At 42.2% G+C, this 22,744-nt stretch overlaps 1 protein-coding gene across 2 annotated transcripts; it reads right to left on the bottom strand.

The window, feature by feature from the left end:
- Nucleotides 1–6,458: 6,458 nt before the first annotated feature.
- On the bottom strand, nucleotides 6,459–16,577 carry LOC143018565 (microfibril-associated glycoprotein 4-like). 2 transcript variants are annotated; one of them, XM_076174049.1, is made up of 5 exons: nucleotides 16,382–16,577; nucleotides 15,630–16,043; nucleotides 9,483–9,621; nucleotides 8,417–8,650; nucleotides 6,459–6,962 (listed from the first exon to the last, which is right to left on the bottom strand). In XM_076174049.1, the coding sequence occupies exons 1-5, from the start codon at nucleotides 16,547–16,549 to the stop codon at nucleotides 6,730–6,732; spliced, it is 1,188 nt and encodes a 395-aa protein (XP_076030164.1). In that variant the 5' UTR covers nucleotides 16,550–16,577; the 3' UTR covers nucleotides 6,459–6,729. The 2 variants fall into 2 exon arrangements, with proteins under 2 accessions (XP_076030164.1, XP_076030163.1); XM_076174048.1 differs by lacking the exons at nucleotides 15,630–16,043; nucleotides 16,382–16,577 and adding exons at nucleotides 10,572–10,988; nucleotides 11,339–11,541 and having other exon boundaries at nucleotides 6,461–6,962.
- Between the last annotated feature and the right edge of the window lie 6,167 nt (nucleotides 16,578–22,744).

Below are 22,744 nucleotides of genomic sequence, written 5' to 3'. Positions count from 1 at the left end.
ACAGCAATGTATGTATATACGTGTGTGTGTGTATATGTATACATACACCGAGAAGTGCACCGTTGCCACTAACTCTTTTCATGACGATTATCTACCAATGGCTAACCAATGTATTAAAGATTAAACCTCACAGAGATTATGGATTGCAACAGTCTAAACGATCGTCATTCTGAATCCACTAACTAGTTAGTTAACTGGGTAACCCACCTAACTAACCTGACAGAAGAAACTGGCAACTCGGTGGTCTCTTGAGGACACTTTACTTGGGGAATTCCTCCTGTGGATCCCACAAGGGTGAAATTACATGATGTGCTCATTAGGCCCCCAAGTGTTTATTGCTTCATGCTTTACTGTAAACATGACTGAGACTGCGTTCGTGCGCACACGCATGAATGCACACACATGAGAATATGTATACTCGTAGATAGATAGAGAGAGCGTGCAAAGAAAGTGTGGGGCAGAGAAAGACAAAAGAATGGTAAGACCGAAAACAGGACGGATGGGGCCTTTTCTCTCTGCTCTGGCCGTCACCAGGCTATCCGATTGATCTTGTAACGTAATATTAGATATTACGTCATATGTGTAATTAAGTTATAGAATTGTGTTCCTTTGTATTACATAACTATGTTCATATTTCTTGTCTATGTATGTATTGTAACAATGTTAAGCTGTAACGCCCGTCCACTATATGTAGTCTTGCCTACGTGCGGAGAGAGGTGCGCACTTTTGTAGAACAAACAGACAAGCGAAATCCTGAATAGTTCGGAGCGCACAGATTTGACAGTTACTAAATAAGTAGATTGTTCAAGCGAGTCGAGGGTCTTAAAACTACCCATGTTGACGTGTATTAACTTACCCTCCTCCCCTCCTTTCGCTCTCCCGAACACTCACCCGGAAGTATCCCGCTTCCGGTCCAATGGTATATAAGCGGTGGAAATCGCTCACTCCTCGTCATTTTCTCGCATATCTTATCTCTTGATAAAAACTGGAAGTTTAGACTCATGAGACGATTGGTGTGAAGTGATCACCCTTTTTGCCTACATTACGTGTCTGATATACATTGCATTACTTTACTTATATTTGTACTTATTACTTATTCTGATGCATGTTCCTGATCTCTTTGTACTTAGATAGTACCATATTGTATACGTATCTTGTGTTTCTTATTTGAACGATAATTTCCATATTCTTATAATCATGTAACGGTCCCATTGACCCTACTGCCCATTCTCTTTTGTGTTGATTGCCTGTAAATATTTTCCATATTAATAATTTCGTTTACTAGTTTTATCGCTAGTTTAATATTCCTTTCCTAGAATCTTCTTTGTTACCTTTACTTCTAGTCTTACGAATTATCTAGGCCCTGACCAGGTAGTTCAGTCCTACAGTGGCTTCTAGAAGTGAGCTGGTTCTTAAGCACTTAGACGTTATACGTAACGTCTCTTCACTAACCAGCCGGCCCGTAACAATCTACATAGCAGAACTTACTCGAAAGGGAAAGGGATATCATTATCATCATCATCATCTACAGTTGGGACCACACGCCGGGTGTTCGCTCGCCTCTCCCACACACCGTCGCCAGTCCCCCGCGGTTTCTCCGATCCAGCTTGCGTGCATCCACCCTTCCCATAGCAAACAGCTTTCAACGGGTTCGATCAGTTTTCCCCAGCCATGAGTTCTTTAGGCGTCCTCTTCCTTTGCCTCCTCCACTGAAGGCTGTCTCAGGTGGGGACAGACCTGTGGGTGGGATCAACATCAGAGAAACGTGCCACATGACGCTCAGGTTTAAGTTCAACTAACTCAGAGTTGAAGAGTTAAAGGACTAAGGGAAAAATAAACAGGGATAATGAAGTTAATTCAGATTAGATTAAAGTGAAATATTGAAGCTGAAATAAGCGAAGGTTAATATAAAATATGGAGAGGGGACAGAGGAGAAAAGATTGGAGGAGTGATGACAATAGCAAAAAATTGTGTTTAAGTGGAAGAAATAGAAATGGGAGAAGGCATGGCCGAAATAATGAATATAGAAAAAAGAGGAACAAGATATATAACAGTGCCATACCCACCCTTACAAGAGAACAGTGTAGAATGAAAATGGAATATAGAAACTTGATCAAAAATACAACTGAGCAACTAAAAAGGGTTACAGAGAAAAAGATGAAATATCACTCTTACAGGTGAGCGTGTGTGTATGTTTATTTATTAGTGTGTATATATGTTTGCGTATGTTTACATATTTGTATGTGTTTACGAGGTCAGGTCAGGTCAGAGATATCCCTGTTAATGGTACCATGTAACCCATTACTACCTGCCTCATGGTCCGCTGCATTGCAGCCGCACCCAACTATGGGAAAGGCTTCAGGAGTAAACCTCATGAAAAAATCAGGAGTCGGAAGTCACGAAGGAAGTTCCCTGTTGTGTAACAACATCGCTTTGGCAACTCCTGCAACGGCGCTGACGCTAAAGTGTGATAGCGTTGCTGTTCCTCTGGATCCATCAGCGACGTGGAGAGGGAGTGCGGTCATGCATCCTGGGTGACTGTTGGTCCTACATATCATCTTACCCTGCCTTGCACACACACATACACACATACACGCACACAAACACACACACACACACACACATGCACACACACACACGCACAAATATATGTATATATATATATATATATATATATATATATATATTTATATATATATAATATATATGTACATATATACTGTATATACATATATATGTATGAAAAAGGTGGAAAAAAGAGAGTCACGGGTCTCGTTCCGAGTTTATTCCTGACCGGTTTTGCTTGTAGCTTCTGAAGAAGCTACAAACGAAACCGGTCAGGAATAAACTCGGAACGAAACCCGTGACTCTCTTTTTTTCCACCTTTTTCAACTTGTCACAAAATCTCAACATATATATGTATGTATAAATGTGTATGTGTAAACATGCGTTTGTGTACTGTTATATTTATACCTACGCGAATGGCCTGAGACACACACAATATATATATATATATATATATATATATATATATATATATATATATATATGTGTGTGTGTGTGTGTGTGTGTGTATATATATATATATATATATATATATATATATATATATATATACTGTATATATTTGTAAAAGAAGGGAGCAGGTTTTCTATAATGCACGTATAGTTCAAGACGATAGCATTGTTGTAGTTATTTAGATTTCTTCTCGTATTCTCAATTTTCCTTATTAAAGATTTCCATTAACCGGATGAACAGAAACTAGGTCTTCGTATTCTTCCATTTCGTTTCCTTTGATTATAGAACTCGACGTTTCGTCTTAAGAAAGACATTTTCAAGAGTAGAGTGTAATACCAAAAATACACAATCAAATACGGCAACGATGACAAGTGTACTAAAATAAATGATACAAGGACAATTCTGGTGATGTATGATACAATCGAATCCTGGTAAAATAAGATACAAAACAAATACACACAGTAATGAGTAAAATATGTGAACAATTTATGTAATAAGTTGAAAAGGTACAATACAAGAGAATGATAAAGCGTGTACCTACTTTCAAAGGTAGGTGTGGAAAAATACAAGCATGACATGTACTGAGCTTGATATATATATATATATATATATATATATATATATATATATCACAAGACGAAAATGTAGTAGCACATTAAGTAAAATGTTTTAAATTACCCACTATCGGAGAAACAAAGCAAAAGAGACAGACGAACTGTTTATTTCGAACTGTATATTTCTGCTGAAGAGGACCACAGTAGAGGTCGAAATATACAGTTCGTCTGTCTCTTTTGCTTTGTTTCTCAGATAGTGGGTAATTTAAAACATATATACATATATATATAAATATATATATATATATATATATATATATATATATATATATATGAAAGATCAAGCGGTCGGCACTTAAAGGGGCCAATAATGTGACCTCAGAGGTCAGGGGAAGAGGGAGTGGTTACTGGAGGAGGGGGAAGAGCCGGAGGAAGAAGGGGAGGGGCAGGAGGAGGAGGAAGAGGATGAGAGGAAGGAGAGGAGAGGGGAGAGGGAGGGAGGGGATAAGTTAGGTTCCATAGGCGATGAGGAAAACAATAGAATGCTAGAGGTCATATTAGATTGGATATTAATGACTGGTGCTTTGGCTAATATGGATTCTCCCACACCAGACTCTGAGCCAATATCCCCTCCTCTCCCCTTTCACCCCGAATGTCCTCTGAGACGGTGTGTCTCCGAGGTCTATGCAAGAAAAGAGAAGTTCACTTCGGAGAGAAACTTAAGTATGAAACTATAGTCTGTACACTCCATTATGCTACATTTCTCAATGTTGAAGTCCACTTCCCTCTTCTGACTCTATTTCCAAACCTTGTTTGGGTCTGTAGTGATTCACAATCCGTTTCGGTTTTCACTTTCCTCAACAATTTAGCATCGTCTTCAAAGAAGCTCATATAACATTCCATATCTTCATCCATGTCATTCACATAAATATCGAACATTATTGGAGCTAATACTGATCCGTGTGGAACTCCACTAATCACCTCTTCCCAACCTGAACACTTTTCTCTGAGCACTACTCTCATTTTTATACCATGCAGGAAATCCTCCATCCAGTTTAGTAGGTTACGTTGTACTCCTTCTACATGTGTATGTGTGTCTGTGTCTTTGATTTTAACCTACTGAAAAAATCTCCATTGGTAAAATATCCAAAATAATTTCGTTTATTCTTTTGGTCACGACTTGGAAATTAATTTTAGTTTAGATGGAGGTATTTCATTCAGCTGAGGGAAGAACCCTTCCCACCACCCTGGATAGAATGGAGAGTCAATGAGAGAAAAGAATTATGATTTTCTCTTTTTTTTCAACACGCTTATATATTTCAAGGACTGCAAGCAGTTTGTTGTATGGAGACTCTAATGAAGGGGGCTTTTATTATTATTATTTTTTTTTTATTTTTTTTTTTTTTTGGGGGGGGGGGCTTTTCGGTTTTCCTTTTTGTTTCCACCTTTTTCTGTATCTTTCTTCTGATTCTTTTTTTTTTTTTTTCATTTCTTCCTTGTTTCTTTTTCTTTTTTAATTTTGTTTCGACATTTTCAATCTCTTGAGATATTTCATTAGGGAGAAATTATATATTTTTTTCTTTTTCATTTTTCTTGATGAATATTTCTCTTTCTTTTCATTTTATTTGTTTCTTCCTTTAATCTCTTCCTCCTTTATTTCTTCATTTATTAATTTTCTCGCATTTTCTTTGCATATTTTTTTAATGTCTTTATCTTTTTCTATGTCTTTTTCATTTGTTTTTTGGAGAAAAAAATGAACGTTTTTCACTTTTGGGTTTTATTCCCCAAAGACCAAATTCAGACCGTGACATTTTCCCTCTGTGGGAAGTAAATGTGAGCCACCTGCCAGATGGTGGCTCTGGTCTTTGGTTTGGTGTCCAGCATCCTCGAGAGGATTTTGTGGAGAATTTGTGTGTGCGTGTAAGGTCGCAGCATCATCCATAGATCGGTCATATATGAGATCTTAGCTCTCTTCCGGGAGGGTAATAGCTGTCGATCCAAAACCATGAAGCACACACACCGGTTAGATGGTGTGGTGTTACAGTGCAATCCGAGTTCGAGCCTCGCCCAAGGCTGAAAATTTTATTATCGCTACACTGTCAACCGGCACTCCAACTCTGGTTGGTAATGAGTTGTGTGTGTGTGTGTTTACCTAACTGTATTTACTACCTAATTGTTGTATACAGAAGAGGAGCAACGCTTATTGGGTCCCATCTGCTACTCTCCAATCATCATTCGTAGCCCCAAGTTCATATACAGTTCCAACTTAATCTATACACTTGATTTCCAATTATCATATTTAGATTTGAATTCATGTGCTGTTCCAACTTGGGATATATTTCCATCTAAGCTATTCCAAGTATTTATGCATCTACATGGAAAAATGTGTTTCTTCACATGACCTCTTAAGCCCTTCCATCTTTGATCAATGCAGTCCTACGCCCTTCCATATCTGTCGATGTAATCTGTCCCCTTTAGTGACCTGAATACCGTAATCATATCATCTCTTTCTCTTCTATCTTTCAAAGTTGACAGACTCGATTCTATTACTTTTTCTTCATATGTTTTATCTGCCAGGCTGGGGACCAGTTTAGTTGCTGCCCTTTGTATTCCCCATATCTTGCTTATATCCCTCACATTGTGTGGGGACCATACCACTGACGCATATTCCAGTCTTGGACGGATCAGGGTTTTGATGAGTTTCAAATTTGTGTGCATGTGTGTTTCTCCAAATAACATTTTTAGAAATATATAACACATATGACCTCTTACCAAAATAGACTGTATTTCATCTATATATTGGAATACGAATGTGAGACTGTATTCCATCTATATATTGGAATAAGAAAGAAACAAACATATCTCTCGTTGAGAGCTCTTAAGATCAATTAAAACAAATCGATTGAAAAACGTGATTTTATTGTGAGATTATACTCGAGGTTTTTAAGGTACCTCCTTGTTGATTTATGTACATATAAGGTTTTTATTTCGCCCTTATAAAAATGGTGATCGGATCAGACCACTTTTGCCTTGACTCTTCGTGGGATGAAAAGAAAAACTTACTTCCCGCTCTGCCCAATGCACTCGCTCTTTAACGATACACAGGGAGAGCTTGGTAGAGGCATTTTTATCCAAAAGAAGTCCTTTGTGTCACCTTTCAGTGACCACAACTCCCGACGTCCATCTGCGCCACGGAGACTTTTCTTTTGCATGCCAGGGGCCTTATCTTGAAGTAGAGACTCCTAAGGGAGTAACGGTGCCCATGCCAGGTTTGCCAGTTGACCCCCTTTGTCACTCCCTCGTATTTACCCCTCAAGAACTCCCCCGTGGGAAGCGTCAGGAAGCATTTATTGAACCAAAATCCCCCTCCGAATTTGGCTGCGCAGTTTGCTGTGGAAAGAAGGCATAGATTGCGAAGATGTTAGAATAATATACAATGACAATTCCAAGAAAAGAAGACTAATCACAGAGTCCTGGTCGACCAGAGGGGATAACATCAACAGATCATCATCATCAATTGGGGAGGTGCACCAAGAAGCGCTTTTTTTTTTTTTTAGCAAGCTCCCGTGCAGCCATCCTTACCATCCCAAACAACTCTCGACAATTTCAGTCAGCTTGTACCAACCATGAATTCTGTGGGCGTCCCCTTAGTCTATCCCATTGAGTATTGTCTCCTGTGGAAACAACCAGTGAGTACAATTAACTTCAGGGAAACGTGACACATGCACATATACCTAAAACTGACGTTCACATATTATGCTAGTAACTGGTCTAGACTGTCTTACAGTACAGTCTCTGGTTTGATGCAAAGTCATTCCAGTGGCGAGTGCTCCAAACTGATTAAGAATTTTTACCGGAAACTCCTGGGCGCACACATCATCCCTGGCTTTCTCCAGATGAAACCCAGGTGGATTGCATCTCGGAATTCTCCTGGATTTGATACACAGTCAGAGTATTGCGACTACACACCTATCAGTCCCAAAGAATTCAGCACCTTGATAAACCATGCAGTTCTGTAGGAGCTTTCGGCATAACCATACCTTGTCCATCGGTGTGGCTCTCGGAACCAAGAACCGCCGATTTTCTGCCTTCCGGACTTTGCGAAGTTCAGAATGAGAGAACTGTTAATGTTCCTGGTTCCAGAACCATCGGAGCCAAGACATAGTTCATAGCCAACTGTGTCGGTACCAGTAACCGCATTGAAGTCGCCCAAAACAATAGGTGTGCCTCGTGGCGGACACTGGTCAAGCTTAGCATAGAACATTTCTTCAAGGTCATATGCCCACTGGAGGTTCACCCCAAGTCTAGATTCATGTGTTTGTACCTAATTTTCAACACCACGGCACTCCGTCCAACTAGTTTTGTAATTTTGACGGGAATGGGTTTCGAGCCCGTCCATACGCCTGAATTTCGCCCTGTCACGCCTCTACCCACCACCGAGCCCAACGAGGGGAGACTAGTATTTGACATACATATTAACCCAATAGTCCCAGGTACCATGGGAGAGGAAACGCACCCACCAACTTGACACCAGTTGTTGACATCGCGAACCGTGCAGTGTCTTTCCAGGTGATAGTTCCTTGACTCATGGTGTGCATGACAAAGAAATAAATAGATAAATAAATCAATCATCACAGCCGATATCTATCTCCACCTCCAGGAGTCCCGTCTCGGTGGTCATTTTCATCTGACCCACAACACATGGGTATTTTATGTTTCTCGATACGATAGGTGACGAAAGTAACTTGAATAAAGAACAAAAAAAGGAAAGGTCATGTTTACATGGTCCTGATATAGGTTTTGGCCCCATGTCTGTATAGAAAGAAAGAAAAAAATTAACTCACCAGAATATAGGTCATTGTCCTGGTCGAAAGCTGAGAACTTGAACCCGTTGCTCTCTTTCATCGAGTCGCCAGCGTCTCCCGTGTAGGTTCCCAGAGTCAGCTTGTACTTGTCGTCAGCGCTGTCCACTTGGAAACTGGCATACTGGGCCCAACGCTTGCTGCCCTCCCAGTCCTCTAACTCCGCTCTCAACACGTACCGTTGGTGATAACTTAGCACATGTATGTTCTCATTGCCTGTTAAAAAAATCATATAAATGATGCTTTGTTCGTCACCTCTTTCCTCATTCTATCCATCCTCGTAACCTCCACCACACTTCTCAAACACTTCTTCTCAGACACATTTAAATATCTCCTATCTGCCTATCTTAAATTCCAATTCTCTGTCCTGTAGAGTGCCGTAGGCATAATCACCCCTTCACACAGTCTTCTCTTTGCTTCCATTCCCAGATACCTATTATTCATGACACTTTTCACTCTACAGTTTACCTCCACCCCTACTCCTCCATTCCCTGCTCCATGTGACGCAGAATGATTCAAAATATTCACCTTCCCTGTCTTCTCTCCTTAAACACTGACCTCTAGCTCAATGACCCTTGTACGCCTCATCACCATACAAGGTGGAATTATGTGCGTAAGCAAATCTGTACCACTTCGGAAAGGGCGAAAGACACATTTGTGTCATTTTGATATCCCGTGGGTCAGTTTTGGATATCCGCAACCGTACAGCGCTCCAAGGAGATGATTAAATCGCGTGGTAGCATCTGAGCTAAAAGGGAAAAGTGACACCCAGTACAGAAGCGACCAACTCTTCGCCTCCGAATGGGGGGAGGGGAAGAAGGGGGTTCCCGTGGAGTTGAATGAAATCATCTGTAGAAAGAGTGGGGTGTTTGGGGAGGGAGAGGGGAGATGTGGGTGACGGTGGAAGATGCACCCCATCAACCAAACCTGTACGAAACACTTGTGCGTTTATTCCGTTTGCCGCAAGGTGATTTCATTCAGCCCAGGAGGAACCTCCATCCCCGTTGAGGATTCGGAAGGTGACGAGGAAGGCCTTGAGGAGACTCACCGAGCCAGTACTCGGCGGCGGGGTTACCGAAGCCCTCGGCGTACTCAGCGTAGGACCTGTTGAAGTTCTCCTGGTACTCCTCCTGCCGCGCCACGAGGATCGTCCATCCACCGCCGTCCGTGTCCATGTCGCAGTACACCTGACGGAGTAGCAGACGAAGGGAAGATTTTTTTTTTTTTTTTTTTTTTTTTTTTTTTTGTTTTTTTTTTTTTCTCACCTGCTTCTTCAAAGGCAGACAAAACAGACTGGGGCGCGAGCGGTGATAGTACTTATGATAGTAAATGTAACAATACTTAAAAACAATAGTAAGATGATAGTAATAGAAATAGTGATTATAGCGCTCATAATAATAATCACAATAATAATGATAACAGCAATAAAGATAATGATAATAGTAATAACAGTAATAATAGTAATAATAATGATACTAATAATAGTAATAATAGCAATGATATTGATAAGAATTATAATGACTGATAACAATAAAAATATAATAATAATAATAATGATGATAATGATAATAAAGGGCACAATAATGATACTAATAACTGTGATGATAACCATCATTATCACCACCATCATCATTTTCTTAAGACCCGACTGGAGGTGATGGCACTGGAAGGCGAATCAAATCGCCTGGCGGCAGGTCAGAGTAATGTGGAAAGTGTTACCGGGCACGGAAAGGGGAAACCGGGGCTAACAACAACCACAAAAAATACTTTAACGTCAAACTACCCGGTCAGAGAGCCAACGAGTTCGGTGATAACCTCCCCGCCCCGCCCCGAGGAGGAGTGACGTCACAAGTGACGACGACCGTGGCGTATGTGGGGTGGAGGGCGGGAAGGCCGCTCGACCTTCTCCTCCTCCTCCTCCTCCTCGTACTTCTACTCGTGCTCCTCCTTCTCTTGGGCAACTACTATAGTAGACTGACCATCACCAAGAGCAGTTATAACTATAGCAGCAACAACGACACCCCTGGCTCTTTACACACGACTGAATACAATCGCCTAGCGTCGACCAGAACAAAGATTCTAAAGGTGGCTACAGGGTCGACAGAGAGAGAGATAGAAAGGAGAGGTCGGGACCTACCTGCATCGTCTTCTTGCACTTGCAGGAGTAGGGCTGGACCGTGTAGACACCGCTCTTCGTGTGGCCCAGGAGGAGTAGGTCCATGCAATCTGCTGGAGGAAGGCGCCCATCGCCCTTGCCCCCCAGGAGCTCCACTTCCACTGGGGAGGCGAGGGTGCTAACGGCGTCGGGGAGAGGCGAATCTCCCAGAGGTAGAGGCGGTGGAGTCAGAGGGGAGGCGGGGGCGGCGGCGGGCACAGGGTGTGGATGTGCGCCCTTGGGAGGAAGAGAAGGCTTCCTTCTGCAGGAGGTGGCGTCTTCTTCTCGGCGCTCAAGGAGCCCCGACAGCGCCACCAGATGCGTCGAGAAGTTGTCGAGGACGTGGACGATCCTGTCCGCCGTCATAGACCCGGAGGAGAAAGAGGAGGAGGCTCCGTCCTGCAACACAACACAAAGAGGAGGAGGCGTTAACTAAGTCAGTGGAAAAGGAAGGGAGAAGAGGGGGGGGGGCGTAGTGGGTCCATACGCACAGCTGTGTCAGAGCCCCGTTGGTGGTAGACCTCCACAGACTTTCTTCTGGCTGGCGTCGTCGACAAACGGTAAATTCCCAACTGTGGAGACTTTTTTTACGACTCGAGAGGACTCAGAGTCGAGACTCGGCTTCCGTTGACCTCTGTCGTCCACCTAAGGAGTCAGACACCAGCCATAAGCAAATCTTCGAGGCCTGCCACCGCCTTCCAAATCGTTTAAGAAAAAAAGGCATTAATAATTAATTAATCATCCCATACCACGTTGAGGTGCAGAGGCGCGTTGCTAGCGTCGAGGAGAGAAGACTTGTCTCTTTCGGTGCCATCTTCGTGTCCCTCGGTGTCGCCCTCGGCGGCGGCGACCTCGAGACCTCGACTCCCCAAGAGGCAGTAGAGGGAGAGGAGCTGCCACAAGAGTGAGAAACTCATAGCGGAGGGCTGATGCGTACAAACTGGGTCGTGGTTGCAGCAATGTATGTATATACGTGTGTGTGTGTATATGTATACATACACCGAGAAGTGCACCGTTGCCACTAACTCATTTCATGACGATTATCTACCAATGGCTAACCAATGTATTAAAGATTAAACCTCACAGAGATTATGGATTGCAACAGTCTAAACGATCGTCATTCTGAATCCACTAACTAGTTAGTTAACTGGGTAACCCACCTAACTAACCTGACAGAAGAAACTGGCAACTCGGTGGTCTCTTGAGGACACTTTACTTGGGGAATTCCTCCTGTGGATCCCACAAGGGTGAAATTACATGATGTGCTCATTAGGCACCCAAGTGTTTATTACTTCATGTTTTACTGTAAACATGACTGAGACTGCGTTCGTGCGCACACGCATGAATGCACACACATGAGAATGTATATACTCGTAGATAGAGAGATGGTGCAAAGCGAGTGTGGGGCTGAGAAAAACAAAAGAATGGTAAGACCGAAAACAGGACGGATAGGGCCTTTTCTCTTTGTTCTGGCCGTCGCCCGACTATCTGATTGATCCCCATAGCAGAACCCATTCGAAAGCGAAAGGGTTATCATCATCATCTACTGTTGGTATCGCACGCCGGGTGTGCGCCCGCCTATCCCACACACACCGTCGCCAGTCCCCCGCGGTTTCTCTTAGCAAGCTTCTGTGCATCCACCCTTTCTATAAGGATTACAACGGCGGAGCATCCCGATAGGGGACCTTTTGGTCCATATCTAGGTCGGATGCGAAAAACAAATCATAATAAAAAATTGATAAATAAAAACTATAATAATGTAAATAACAAATAAAATACATGAATAAATGCAAAGGTATAGTTAGATAATAAACAAACAGGCAAATAGCAAACAATAATGAATTGACACATGACCAATGATAAATGAAAATCAAAACAGACAAATGATAACAAAACAAAAACAAATAATATGAAATAAATTATAATCATTACAGCATCTTGCTTAGGTGTTTATCTAAATGATTTTTAAAGCTTCGAACTGAATTACATTGCACTACCTGTGCAGGAAGTTTATTCCATTCATTGAGTACACGGTTGGCAAAATTGTTTCTGCCTACTTCCAAATTGAATCTATTTCCGGACAGTTTGAGACCATTGTTTCTTGTCTGATTCTCATTCAATGTGAAAATTTTGTCACTTTTGATGTTGTCAATCCCCTTTAGAATCTTAAAGACCTGTATCAGATCACCGTAAAGTCTACGCTTTTTTTAGGGAAAAAAGATTCATATGTTTTAGTCGATTTTCGTATGTTTTATTTTTGATAGTTGGAATCAGTTTTGTGGCTCGCCGTTGTACTTTTTCTAGTCTGTCAATGTCTTTAATGAGATTCGGTGACCATACGGAAACAGCATATTCCAAATGTGGACGAACTAACGATTTATATAGCTTGTTAATGAGTGATGGACTTTTGCAATCAAAAGATCGCGCAATCAGTTCTAGAATCTTATTTGCTTTCTCAGAGGCTGAAATACACTGTTTGGATGAATTGAGATCGTTGCTGATAATTACGCCGAGATCTTTTTCACTATTCACTTGTGTTAACGAATTTCCAAAAAACTTGTAATCGTACTTACTGTTACCTTTACTTATGTGCATTACCTTATTTGTGTTAAATTTCATGAGCCACTTTTCAGACCATTGTTGTAATTTCTCTAAATCTTCTTGAATATCTAATTGATTTAAGTGATCCTTTGCCATACCGCACAGTTTTGTATCATCAGCAAATTTGGAAACAGTAGATTTTAGTCCATGGTCTATATCATTTATATATACTATGAATAGAAGTGGCCCAAGAACGAAACCCTGAGGAACTCCACTTGTGACATTTTTCCATCCAGAAGTTTTTCCATTTAAAACAACTCTCTGTTTTCGATTATTCAACCAATTACTAGTCCAACTTAATAGGCTACCACTTATTCCGTGCGAAGCTAATTTAATAGTCTTTTGTGTGGGACGGTATCCCTCTGTGGGAAGTGAATGTGAGCCACCTGCCAGATGGTGGCTCTAGTTTTTGGTGGTTTGGTGTCCAGCATCCTCGAGAGGATTTTGTGGAGAATTTGTGTGTGCGTGTAAGGTCGCAGCATCACCCATAGATCGGTCATATATGAGATCTAAGCTCTCTTCCGGGAGCGTAATAGCTGTCGATCACGAGTCCATCGCGCGATCCAAAACCATGAAGCATCCACACCGGATAGATGGTGTGGTGTTACAGTGGGATCCGAGTTCGAGCCTAGCCCAAGGCTGAAAATTTCATTATCGCTACACTGTCAACCGGCACTCCAACTCTGGTGGGTCATGAGTTGTGTGTGTGTGTGTGTGTGTGTGTGTGTTTATCTAACTGTATTTACCTAATTGTTGTATACAGAAGAGGAGCAACGCTTATTGGATCCCATCTGCTACTCTCCAATCATCATTCCTAGCCTCAAGTTCATATACAGTTCCAACTTAATCTACACCCTTGATTTCCAATTATCATATTTAGATTTGAACTTGGGATATATTGCCATCTAAGCTATTCCAAGTATTTATGCATCTACATGGAAAAATGTGTTTCTTCACATAACCTCTTAAGCCCTTCAATCTTTGATCAATTCAGTCCTACGCCCTTCCATCTCTGTCGATGCAATCTGTCCCTTTCAGTGACCTGAATACCGTAATCATATCATCTCTTTCTCTTCTATCTTTCAAAGTTGACAGACCCAATTCTATTACTTTTTCTTCATATGTTTTATCTGCCAGGCTGGGGACCAGTTTAGTCGTTGCCCTTTGTATTCCCCATATCTTGCTTATATCCCTCACATTGTGTGGGGACCATACCACTGACGCATATTCCAGTCTTGGACGGATCAGAGTTTTGATGAGTTTCAATTTTATGTGCATGTGTGTTTCTCCAAATATCATTTTTAGAAATATATAACACATGACCTCTTACCAAAATAGTGAGACTGTATTTCATCTAAATATTGGAATAAGAAAGAAAGAAACATATCTCTCGTTGAGAGATGCTGAGATCAATTAAAACAAATCGATCGAGAAACGTGATTTTATTGTGAGATTACACTGGAGGCTGTTGAGATACCCCCTTGTTGATTTATGCACATACAAGGGTCTTTTTTCCTCTTATAAAAGTGGTAAGCTGATCAGAACACTTTTGCTTTAACTCTTCGTGGGATGAAAAGAAAAAGATTCTCCTCACTCGCTCTTTAACGATACACAGGGAAAGCCTGGTGGCGGCATTCATATGAAAAAAAGTCCTTTGCGTCACCTTTCAGTAATAGAAATAGTGATTATAGCGCTCATAATAATAATTACATTAATAATGATAACAGCAATAATAATAATGATGATAATAGTAATAACAGTGATAATAGTAATAATAATAATGATAGTAATAATAACAAAAAATAAAATTAATAAAAATGATAATGACAATGATAACAATAAAGATATAATAATAATAATAATGATGATGATGATAATGATAATAATGGAAACAATAATGATAACAATAACTGTGATGATAACCATCATTATCACCACCATCATCATTCTCTTGAGACCCGACTGGGGCTGATGGCACTGGAAAGTGTCACCGGGCACGGAAAGGGGAAGCCGGGGCTAACGACGACCAGAAGAAATACTTTAACGTCCAACTTCCCGGACAGAGACCCAACGAGTTCGGTGGTAACCTCCCCGCCCCGCCCCGAGGAGGAGTGACGTCACAAGTGACGACGACCGTGGCGTATGTGGGGTGGAGGGCGGGAAAGCTGCTCGACCTTCCCTCCTCCTCCTCCTCCTCCTCCTCCTCCTCCTCGTACTCCTACTCATCCTCCCCGTACTCCTACTCATCCTCCTCGTACTCCTACTCATCCTCCTTCTCTTGGGCAACTGCTATAGTAGACTGACCATCACCAACAGCAGCTATAACTGGCTCTTTACACACGACTGAATACAATCGCCTAGCGTCGACCAGAAGAAATATTCTGAAGGAGGCTACAGGGTCGACACAGAAAGAGATAGAAAGGAGAGGTCGGGACCTACCTGCATCTTCTTCTTGCACTTGCAGGAGTAGGGCTGGACCGTGTAGACACCGCTCTTTGTGTGGCCCAGGAGGAGTAAGTCCATGCAATCTGCTGGAGGAAGGCGCCCTTCGCCCTTGCCCCCCAGGAGCTCCACTTCCACTGGAGAGGCGAGGGTGCTGACGGCGTCGGGGAGAGGCGAATCTCCCAGAGGTAGAGGCGGTGGAGTCTGGGGGGAGGCGGGGGCGGCGGCGGGCACAGGGTGTGGAAGTGCGCCCTTGGGAGGAAGAGAAGGCTTCCTTCTGCAGGAGGTGGCGTCTTCTTCTCGGCGCTCGAGGAGCCCCGACAGCGCCACCAGATGCGTCGAGTTGTCGAGGACGTGGACGATCCTGTCCGCCGTCATAGACCCGGAGGAGAAAGAGGAAGAGGCTCCGTCCTGCGACACAAAGAGGACGAGACGTTAACTGAGTCAGTGCAAAGGGAAGGGAGAAGAGGGGGGGGGGGCGTAGTGGGTCCATACACACAGCTGTGTCAGAGCCCCGTTGGTAGTAGACCTTGACAGACTTTCTTCTGGCTGGCGTCGTCAACAAACGGTAAATTCCCAACTGCGGAGACTTTGTTGACGACTCGAGAGGACTCAGAGTCGAGACTCGGCTTCCGTTGACCTCTGTCGTCCACCTAAGGAGTCTGACACCAGCCATAAGCAAATCTTCGAGGCCTGCCACCGCCTTCCAAATCATTTAAGAAGAAAATGTATTAATAATCATCCCCTACCACGTTGAGGTGCAGAGGCGCGTTGCTAGCGTCGAGGAGAGAAGACTTGTCTCTTTCGGTGCCATCTTCGTGTCCCTCGGTGTCGCCCTCGGCGGCGGCGACCTCGAGACCTCGACTCCCCATGAGGCAGTAGACGAGAAGGAGCAGCCACAAGAGTGAGAAACTCATAGCGGAGGACTCAGACGTACAAACTGGGTCGCGGTTGCAACAATGTATGTATATATGTGTGTGTGTGTATACATACACCGAGAAGTGCACCGTTGCCACTAACTTTTTTCATGACGATTGTCTACCAACGGTTAACCAATGAATTAAAGATTAAACCTCACAGTGGTTATGGATTGCCAACAGCCTCAACGATCCTCATTGTGAATCCGCTAACAAGTAAGTTAACCTGGTAACCCAACTAACCTGGTAAGAAGAAACTGGCAACTCGGTGGTCTCTTGAGGACACTTTACTTGGGGAATTCCTCCTGTGGATCCCACAAGGGTGAAATTACATGATGTGCTCATTAGGCACCCAAGTGTTTATTACTTCATGCTTTACTGTAAACATGACTGAGACTGCGTTCGTGCGCACACGCATGAATGCATACACATGAGAATGTGTATACTCGTAGAGATGGTGGGAAGAGTGTGGGGCAGAGAAAGACAAAAGAATGGTAAGACCAAAAACAGGACGGATGGGGCCTTTTCTCTTTGTTCTGACCGTCACAAGGCTATCCGATTGATCTCCATAGCAGAACCCATTCGAAAGCGAAAGGGTTATCATCATCATCTATTGGTACCGCACGCCGGGTGTTCGCTCGCCTCTCCCACACACCGTCGCCAGTCCACCGCGGTTTCTCCGATCCAGCTTGCGTGCATCCACCCTTCCCAACAAACAGCTTTCAACGGGATCAATCAACTCTCCCCAGCCATGAGTTCTTTAGGCGTCCCCTTCCTTTGCCTCCTCCAATGAAGGCTGTCTCAGGTGGAGACAGCCCTATGGGTGGGATCAGCATCAGAGAAACGTGCCACATGACGCTCATGTTCAAGTTCAACTAAATTAGAGTTCAAGAGTTAAAGGATTAAGGGAAAAACGAACAGGGATAATGAAGTTAGTTCACATTAGATATAAGTGAAATATTGAAGCTGAAATAAGCGAAGGTTAATATAAAACACGGAGAGGGGACAGAGGAGAAAAGATTGGAGGAGTGATGACAATAGCAAAAAATTGTATTGAAGTGGAAGAAATAGAAATGGGAGAAGGCATGGCCGAAATAATGAATATAGAAAAAAGAGGAACAAGATATATAACAGTGGCATACCCACCCTCACAAGAGAACAGCGTAGAATGAAATGGAATATAGAAACTTGATCAAAAATACAACTGAGCAACTAAAAAGGGTTGCAGAGAAAAAGATGAAATATCACTCTTACAGGTGAGCGTGTGTGTGTTTATTTATTCGTGTGTATATATGTTTGTGTATGTTTACATATTTGTATGTGTTTACGAGGTCAGGTCAGGTCAGAGATATCCCTGTTAATGGTACCATGTAACCCATTACTACCTGCCTCATGGTCCGCTGCATTGCAGCCGCACCCAACTATGGGAAAGGCTTCAGGAGTAAACCTCATGAAAAAATCAGGAATTGGAGTCAGGAAGGAAGTTCGCTGTTGTGTAACAACATCGCTTTGGCAACTCCTGCAACGGCGCTGACGCCAAAGTGTAATAGCTTTGCTGTTCCTTTGGATCCATCAGCGACGTGGAGAGGGAATGGATCGTGCATCCTGGGTGACTGTTGGTCCTACATATCATCTTACCCTGCCTTGCACACACACACACATACACACACACAAACACACACACACACACACATGCACACACACACACACACGCACAAATAGATGTATATATATATATATTTATATATATATAATATATATGTACATATATACTGTATATACATATATATGTATGAAAAAGGTGGAAAAAAGAGAGTCACGGGTCTCGTTCCGAGTTTATTCCTGACCGGTTTTGCTCTGAAGAAGCTACAAGCGAAACCGGTCAGGAATAAACTTAGAACGAGACCCGTGATTCTCTTTTTTCCACCTTTTTCAACTTGTCACAAAATCTCAACATATATATGTATGTATAAATGTGTATGTGTAAACATGCGTTTGTGTACTGTTATATTTATACCTACGCGAATGGCCTGAGACACACAATATATATATATATATATATGTGTGTGTGTGTGTGTGTGTGTGTGTGTGTGTGTCTGTGTGTGTATATATATATATATATATATATATATATATATATATATATATATATATATGTAAAAGAAGGGAGCAGGTTTTCTATAATGCACGTATAGTTCAAGACGATAGCATTGTTGTAGTTATTTAGATTTCTTCTCGTATTCTCAATTGTCCTGATTAAAGATTTCCATTAACCGGATGAACAGAAACTAGGTCTTCGTATTCTTCCATTTCGTTTCCGTTGATTATAGATCTCGACGTTTTGTCTTAAGAAAGACATTTTCAAGAGTAGAGTGTAATAACAAAAATACACAATCAAATACGGCAACGATGACAAGTGTACTAAAATAAATGATACAAGGACAATTCTGGTGATGTATGATACAATAGAATCCTGGTAAAATAAGATACAAAACAATTACACACAGTAATGAGTAAAATATGGGAACAATTTTTGTAATAAGTTGAAAAGGTACAATACAAGAGAATGATAAAGCGTGTACCTACTTTCAAAGGTAGGTGTGGAAAAATACAAGCATGACATGTACTGAGCTTGATATATATATATATATATATATATATATATATATATATATATATATATCACAAGACGAAAATGTAGTAGCACATTAAGTAAAATGTTTTAAATTACCCACTATCGGAAAAACAAAGCAAAAGAGACAGACGAACTGTTTATTTCGAACTGTATATTTCTGCTGAAGAGGACCACAGTAGTGGTCGAAATATACAGTTCGTCTGTCTCTTTTGCTTTGTTTCTCAGATAACACACACACATATATATATATATATATATATATATATATATATATATATATATATATATATATATATATGAAAGATCAAGCGGTCGGCACTTAAAGGGGCCAATAATGTGACCTCAGAGGTCAGGGGAAGAGGGTGTGGTTACTGGAGGAGGGGGAAGAGCCGGAGGAAGAAGGGGAGGGGCAGTAGGAGGAGGAAGAGGATGAGAGGAAGGAGAGGAGAGGGGAGAGGGAGGGAGGGGATAAGTTAGGTTCCATAGGCCATGAGGAAAACAATAGAATGCTAAAGGTCATATTAGATTGGATATTAATGACTGATGCTTTGGCTAATATGGATTCTCCCACACCAGACTCTGAGCCAATATCCCCTCCTCTCCCCTTTCACCAAGAAAAGAGAAGTTCACTTTGGAGAGAAACTTAAGTATGAAACTATAGTCTGTACACTCCATTATGCTACATTTCTCAATGTTGAAGTCCACTTCCCTCTTCTGACTCTATTTCCAAACCTTGTTTGGGTCTGTAGTGATTCACAATCCGTTTCGGTTTTCACTTTCCTCAACAATTTAGCATCGTCTTCAAAGAAGCTCATATAACATTCCATATCTTCATCCATGTCATTCACATAAATATCGAACATTATTGGAGCTAATACTGATCCATGTGGAACTCCACTAATCACCTCTTCCCAACCTGAACACTTTTCTCTGAGCACTACTCTCATTTTTATACCATGCAGGAAATCCTCCATCCAGTTTAGTAGGTTACGTTGTACTCCTTCTACATGTGTATGTGTGTCTGTGTCTTTGATTTTAACCTACTGAAAAAATCTCCATTGGTAAAATATCTAAAATAATTTCGTTTATTCTTTTGGTCACGACTTGGAAATTAATATTAGTTTAGATGGAGGTATTTTATTCAGTTGAGGGAAGAGCCCTTCCCACCACCCTGGATAGAATGGAGAGTCAATGAGAGAAAAGAATTAGGATTTTCTCTTTTTTTTTTCAACTCGCTTATATATTTCAATGAAAGCAAACAGTTTGTTGTATGGACACTCTTATCAAGGGGACTTTTATTATCATTATTATTATTATTATTATTATATATATATATATATATATATATATTTTTTTTTTTTTTTTTTTTTTTCTCGGTTTTCCTTTTTGTTCCCTCCTTTTTCTGTATCTTCCTTCTCTTTGATTCCTTTTTTTATTGCTTTTTTATTCATTTCTTCCTTGTTTCTTTTTAGTTTTTTTTATTTTTTTCGACATTTTCAATCTCTTGAGACATTTCATTAGGGAGAAACTACATATTTTTTCCTTTTAATTTTTCTTGATAAATATTTCTCTTTCTTTTCATTTTATTTGCTTCTTCCTTTATTATCTTTTTCGTTTATTTGTTCGTTTATTCATTTTTCTCGTATTTTCTTTGCATATTTTTTAATGTCTTTATCTTCTTCTATGTCTTTTTTCATTTCTTTTTGGAGAAAAAAATGGACGTTTTTCACGTTTGGGTTTTATTGCCCTAAGACCGAATTCAGAACCGTGACATTTTCCCTCTGTGAGCCACCTGCCAGATGGTGGCTCTGGTCTTTGATTTGGTGTCCAGCATCCTGGAGAAGATTTTGTGGAGAGCTTCTTGCTGTCCTTGGCAGAAACCTCCTGTTACAAGGTTCTTGAAGGAGGGTCTTCCTTTCGGGTCCCCTTGAAGTCCTAGGGGAACTTCTTAAAGTAAGGGAGGTGTCCAGTGGCCAGCTGGTACAGGACGCATCCTAAGTACCAGACGTCGGCCTTGTCTCCGGCGTAAGGGTTCTGCTTCTTGTCCGGCACCTCTGGATACATATACCAAGGCATTCCCTGAACGGTCGTCATCTCTTGCTTGTAGGCGTTCGATGTCTTCACCGAAGCACCGAAGTCATCACCTTGACAACCTCCTCCTTGTCGTCGAGGACGTCGTTGTCGGCTTTTAGGTCGAGGTGAAAGAAGCCGTTCTCGTGCATAAAGGTCACTGCGGCCACGAGCTGCCTTGCGTCGGAGACGACACGGGCGCCCCAGGCTAGAGAAGAAGAAGAAGTTTGCCCCGACAGAGTTCTCTTGCTGATGGTACTCAACGTACCACGAAGGCAGTGCTGATGGTACTCAACGTACCACGAAGGCAGTGCTGATGGTACTCAACGCACCACGAAGGCAGTGCACAAGGGCTTTGAGAGCCTCGATCTCCTTTGAGGTCTCGTTGGCGCACGCCTTCCCTCTGAGAGGGATATTGGAGACACCTGTGCTACCCGTGGCCTTGTCTGAGACGACGAAGGTCTCTTCGAAGCCTCCAGAGCCCAGGGAAAAATGGATGTGGTAGTTGGCTCTGAAAGGTCTTCGGCTGGCCACTTCGATAGACTCCGAAGTCGATGGAGACTCTTGAGTGACGACGTTTGAGGATGTTTCTTTGTCCTCGGTCTCTTCGTCGTCTTGTTCGTAGTCTTCCACAGGGCTTATTGCTTTTGGGGCTTCCACCTCTGACGGAGGTTGGATGTGGGTTTGAACATCCCCTCGGAGGACTCCTTGGTGTGTTAGGTCCTCCTCCTGAGTGCCTGAGCTACATCTGAAGAATGACTTCAAGAGCAAGGTAAAGCAGAGACGCACCCGTGCAAAGTTGGTGATGGAAAGAGGCGCCATACCAACGACTTGGTTGAAGTTGGGGTTGAGCGAACCAGGTCATCCTTGGCTGGGTCGCTCAAGTCAGATGTGACCCTTGAACGCCCATGAGGTCACCCGCCCCAAGTAAGCGGAAGTAGGTCGTGTGACGTTAGCGTTGTTGATATTTTCAGTCACGGGCGGGAATCGAACTGAGATCGTTGCTGTATTAGCGATCGAGAACTGTACCTCTGTACCGTCGAACCGTGTGTGTGTGTGTCTTTAGCTAATTGTAGTACACAGGAAGGGAGCCTCGCTCGTAGGGTCCCGTCTCTTATCTTCTATTTATCATACCTCTTTGGCTGCATCTTCTTCTAGGCTGTTCTAAGGTTCCGCATTTGTTACGCATCCATCAAACTTTATGCGCGCGCGCGCGCGTGTGTGTATGTGTGTGTGTGTTTAACCATATTTTTACTTAGCTGTATTATTCAGGAAAGTAGCAACGCTCGTGGGGTCCTGTATCTTACTCTCCAATTTATCATACCTGTGTATGCGTGCGTGCTCGTATAAATACATCACACACAAGGATGTAACCTTATCTGACCTGACCTAACCTAACCATAGCCCACCTTAATATTTGTCACCCCAGGATAGCCCACTTGAAGAATTGTCACACGGTCATTATCTGGGATGACAAATCTTCAGGTGAC

This window comes from Oratosquilla oratoria, chromosome 35, assembly GCF_046742065.1.
Source record: "Oratosquilla oratoria isolate Oo_2021 chromosome 35, ASM4674206v1, whole genome shotgun sequence".
In the NCBI taxonomy this organism is placed as follows: domain Eukaryota; kingdom Metazoa; phylum Arthropoda; class Malacostraca; order Stomatopoda; family Squillidae; genus Oratosquilla; species Oratosquilla oratoria.
This window is presented reverse-complemented; position numbering and strand designations above follow the sequence as displayed.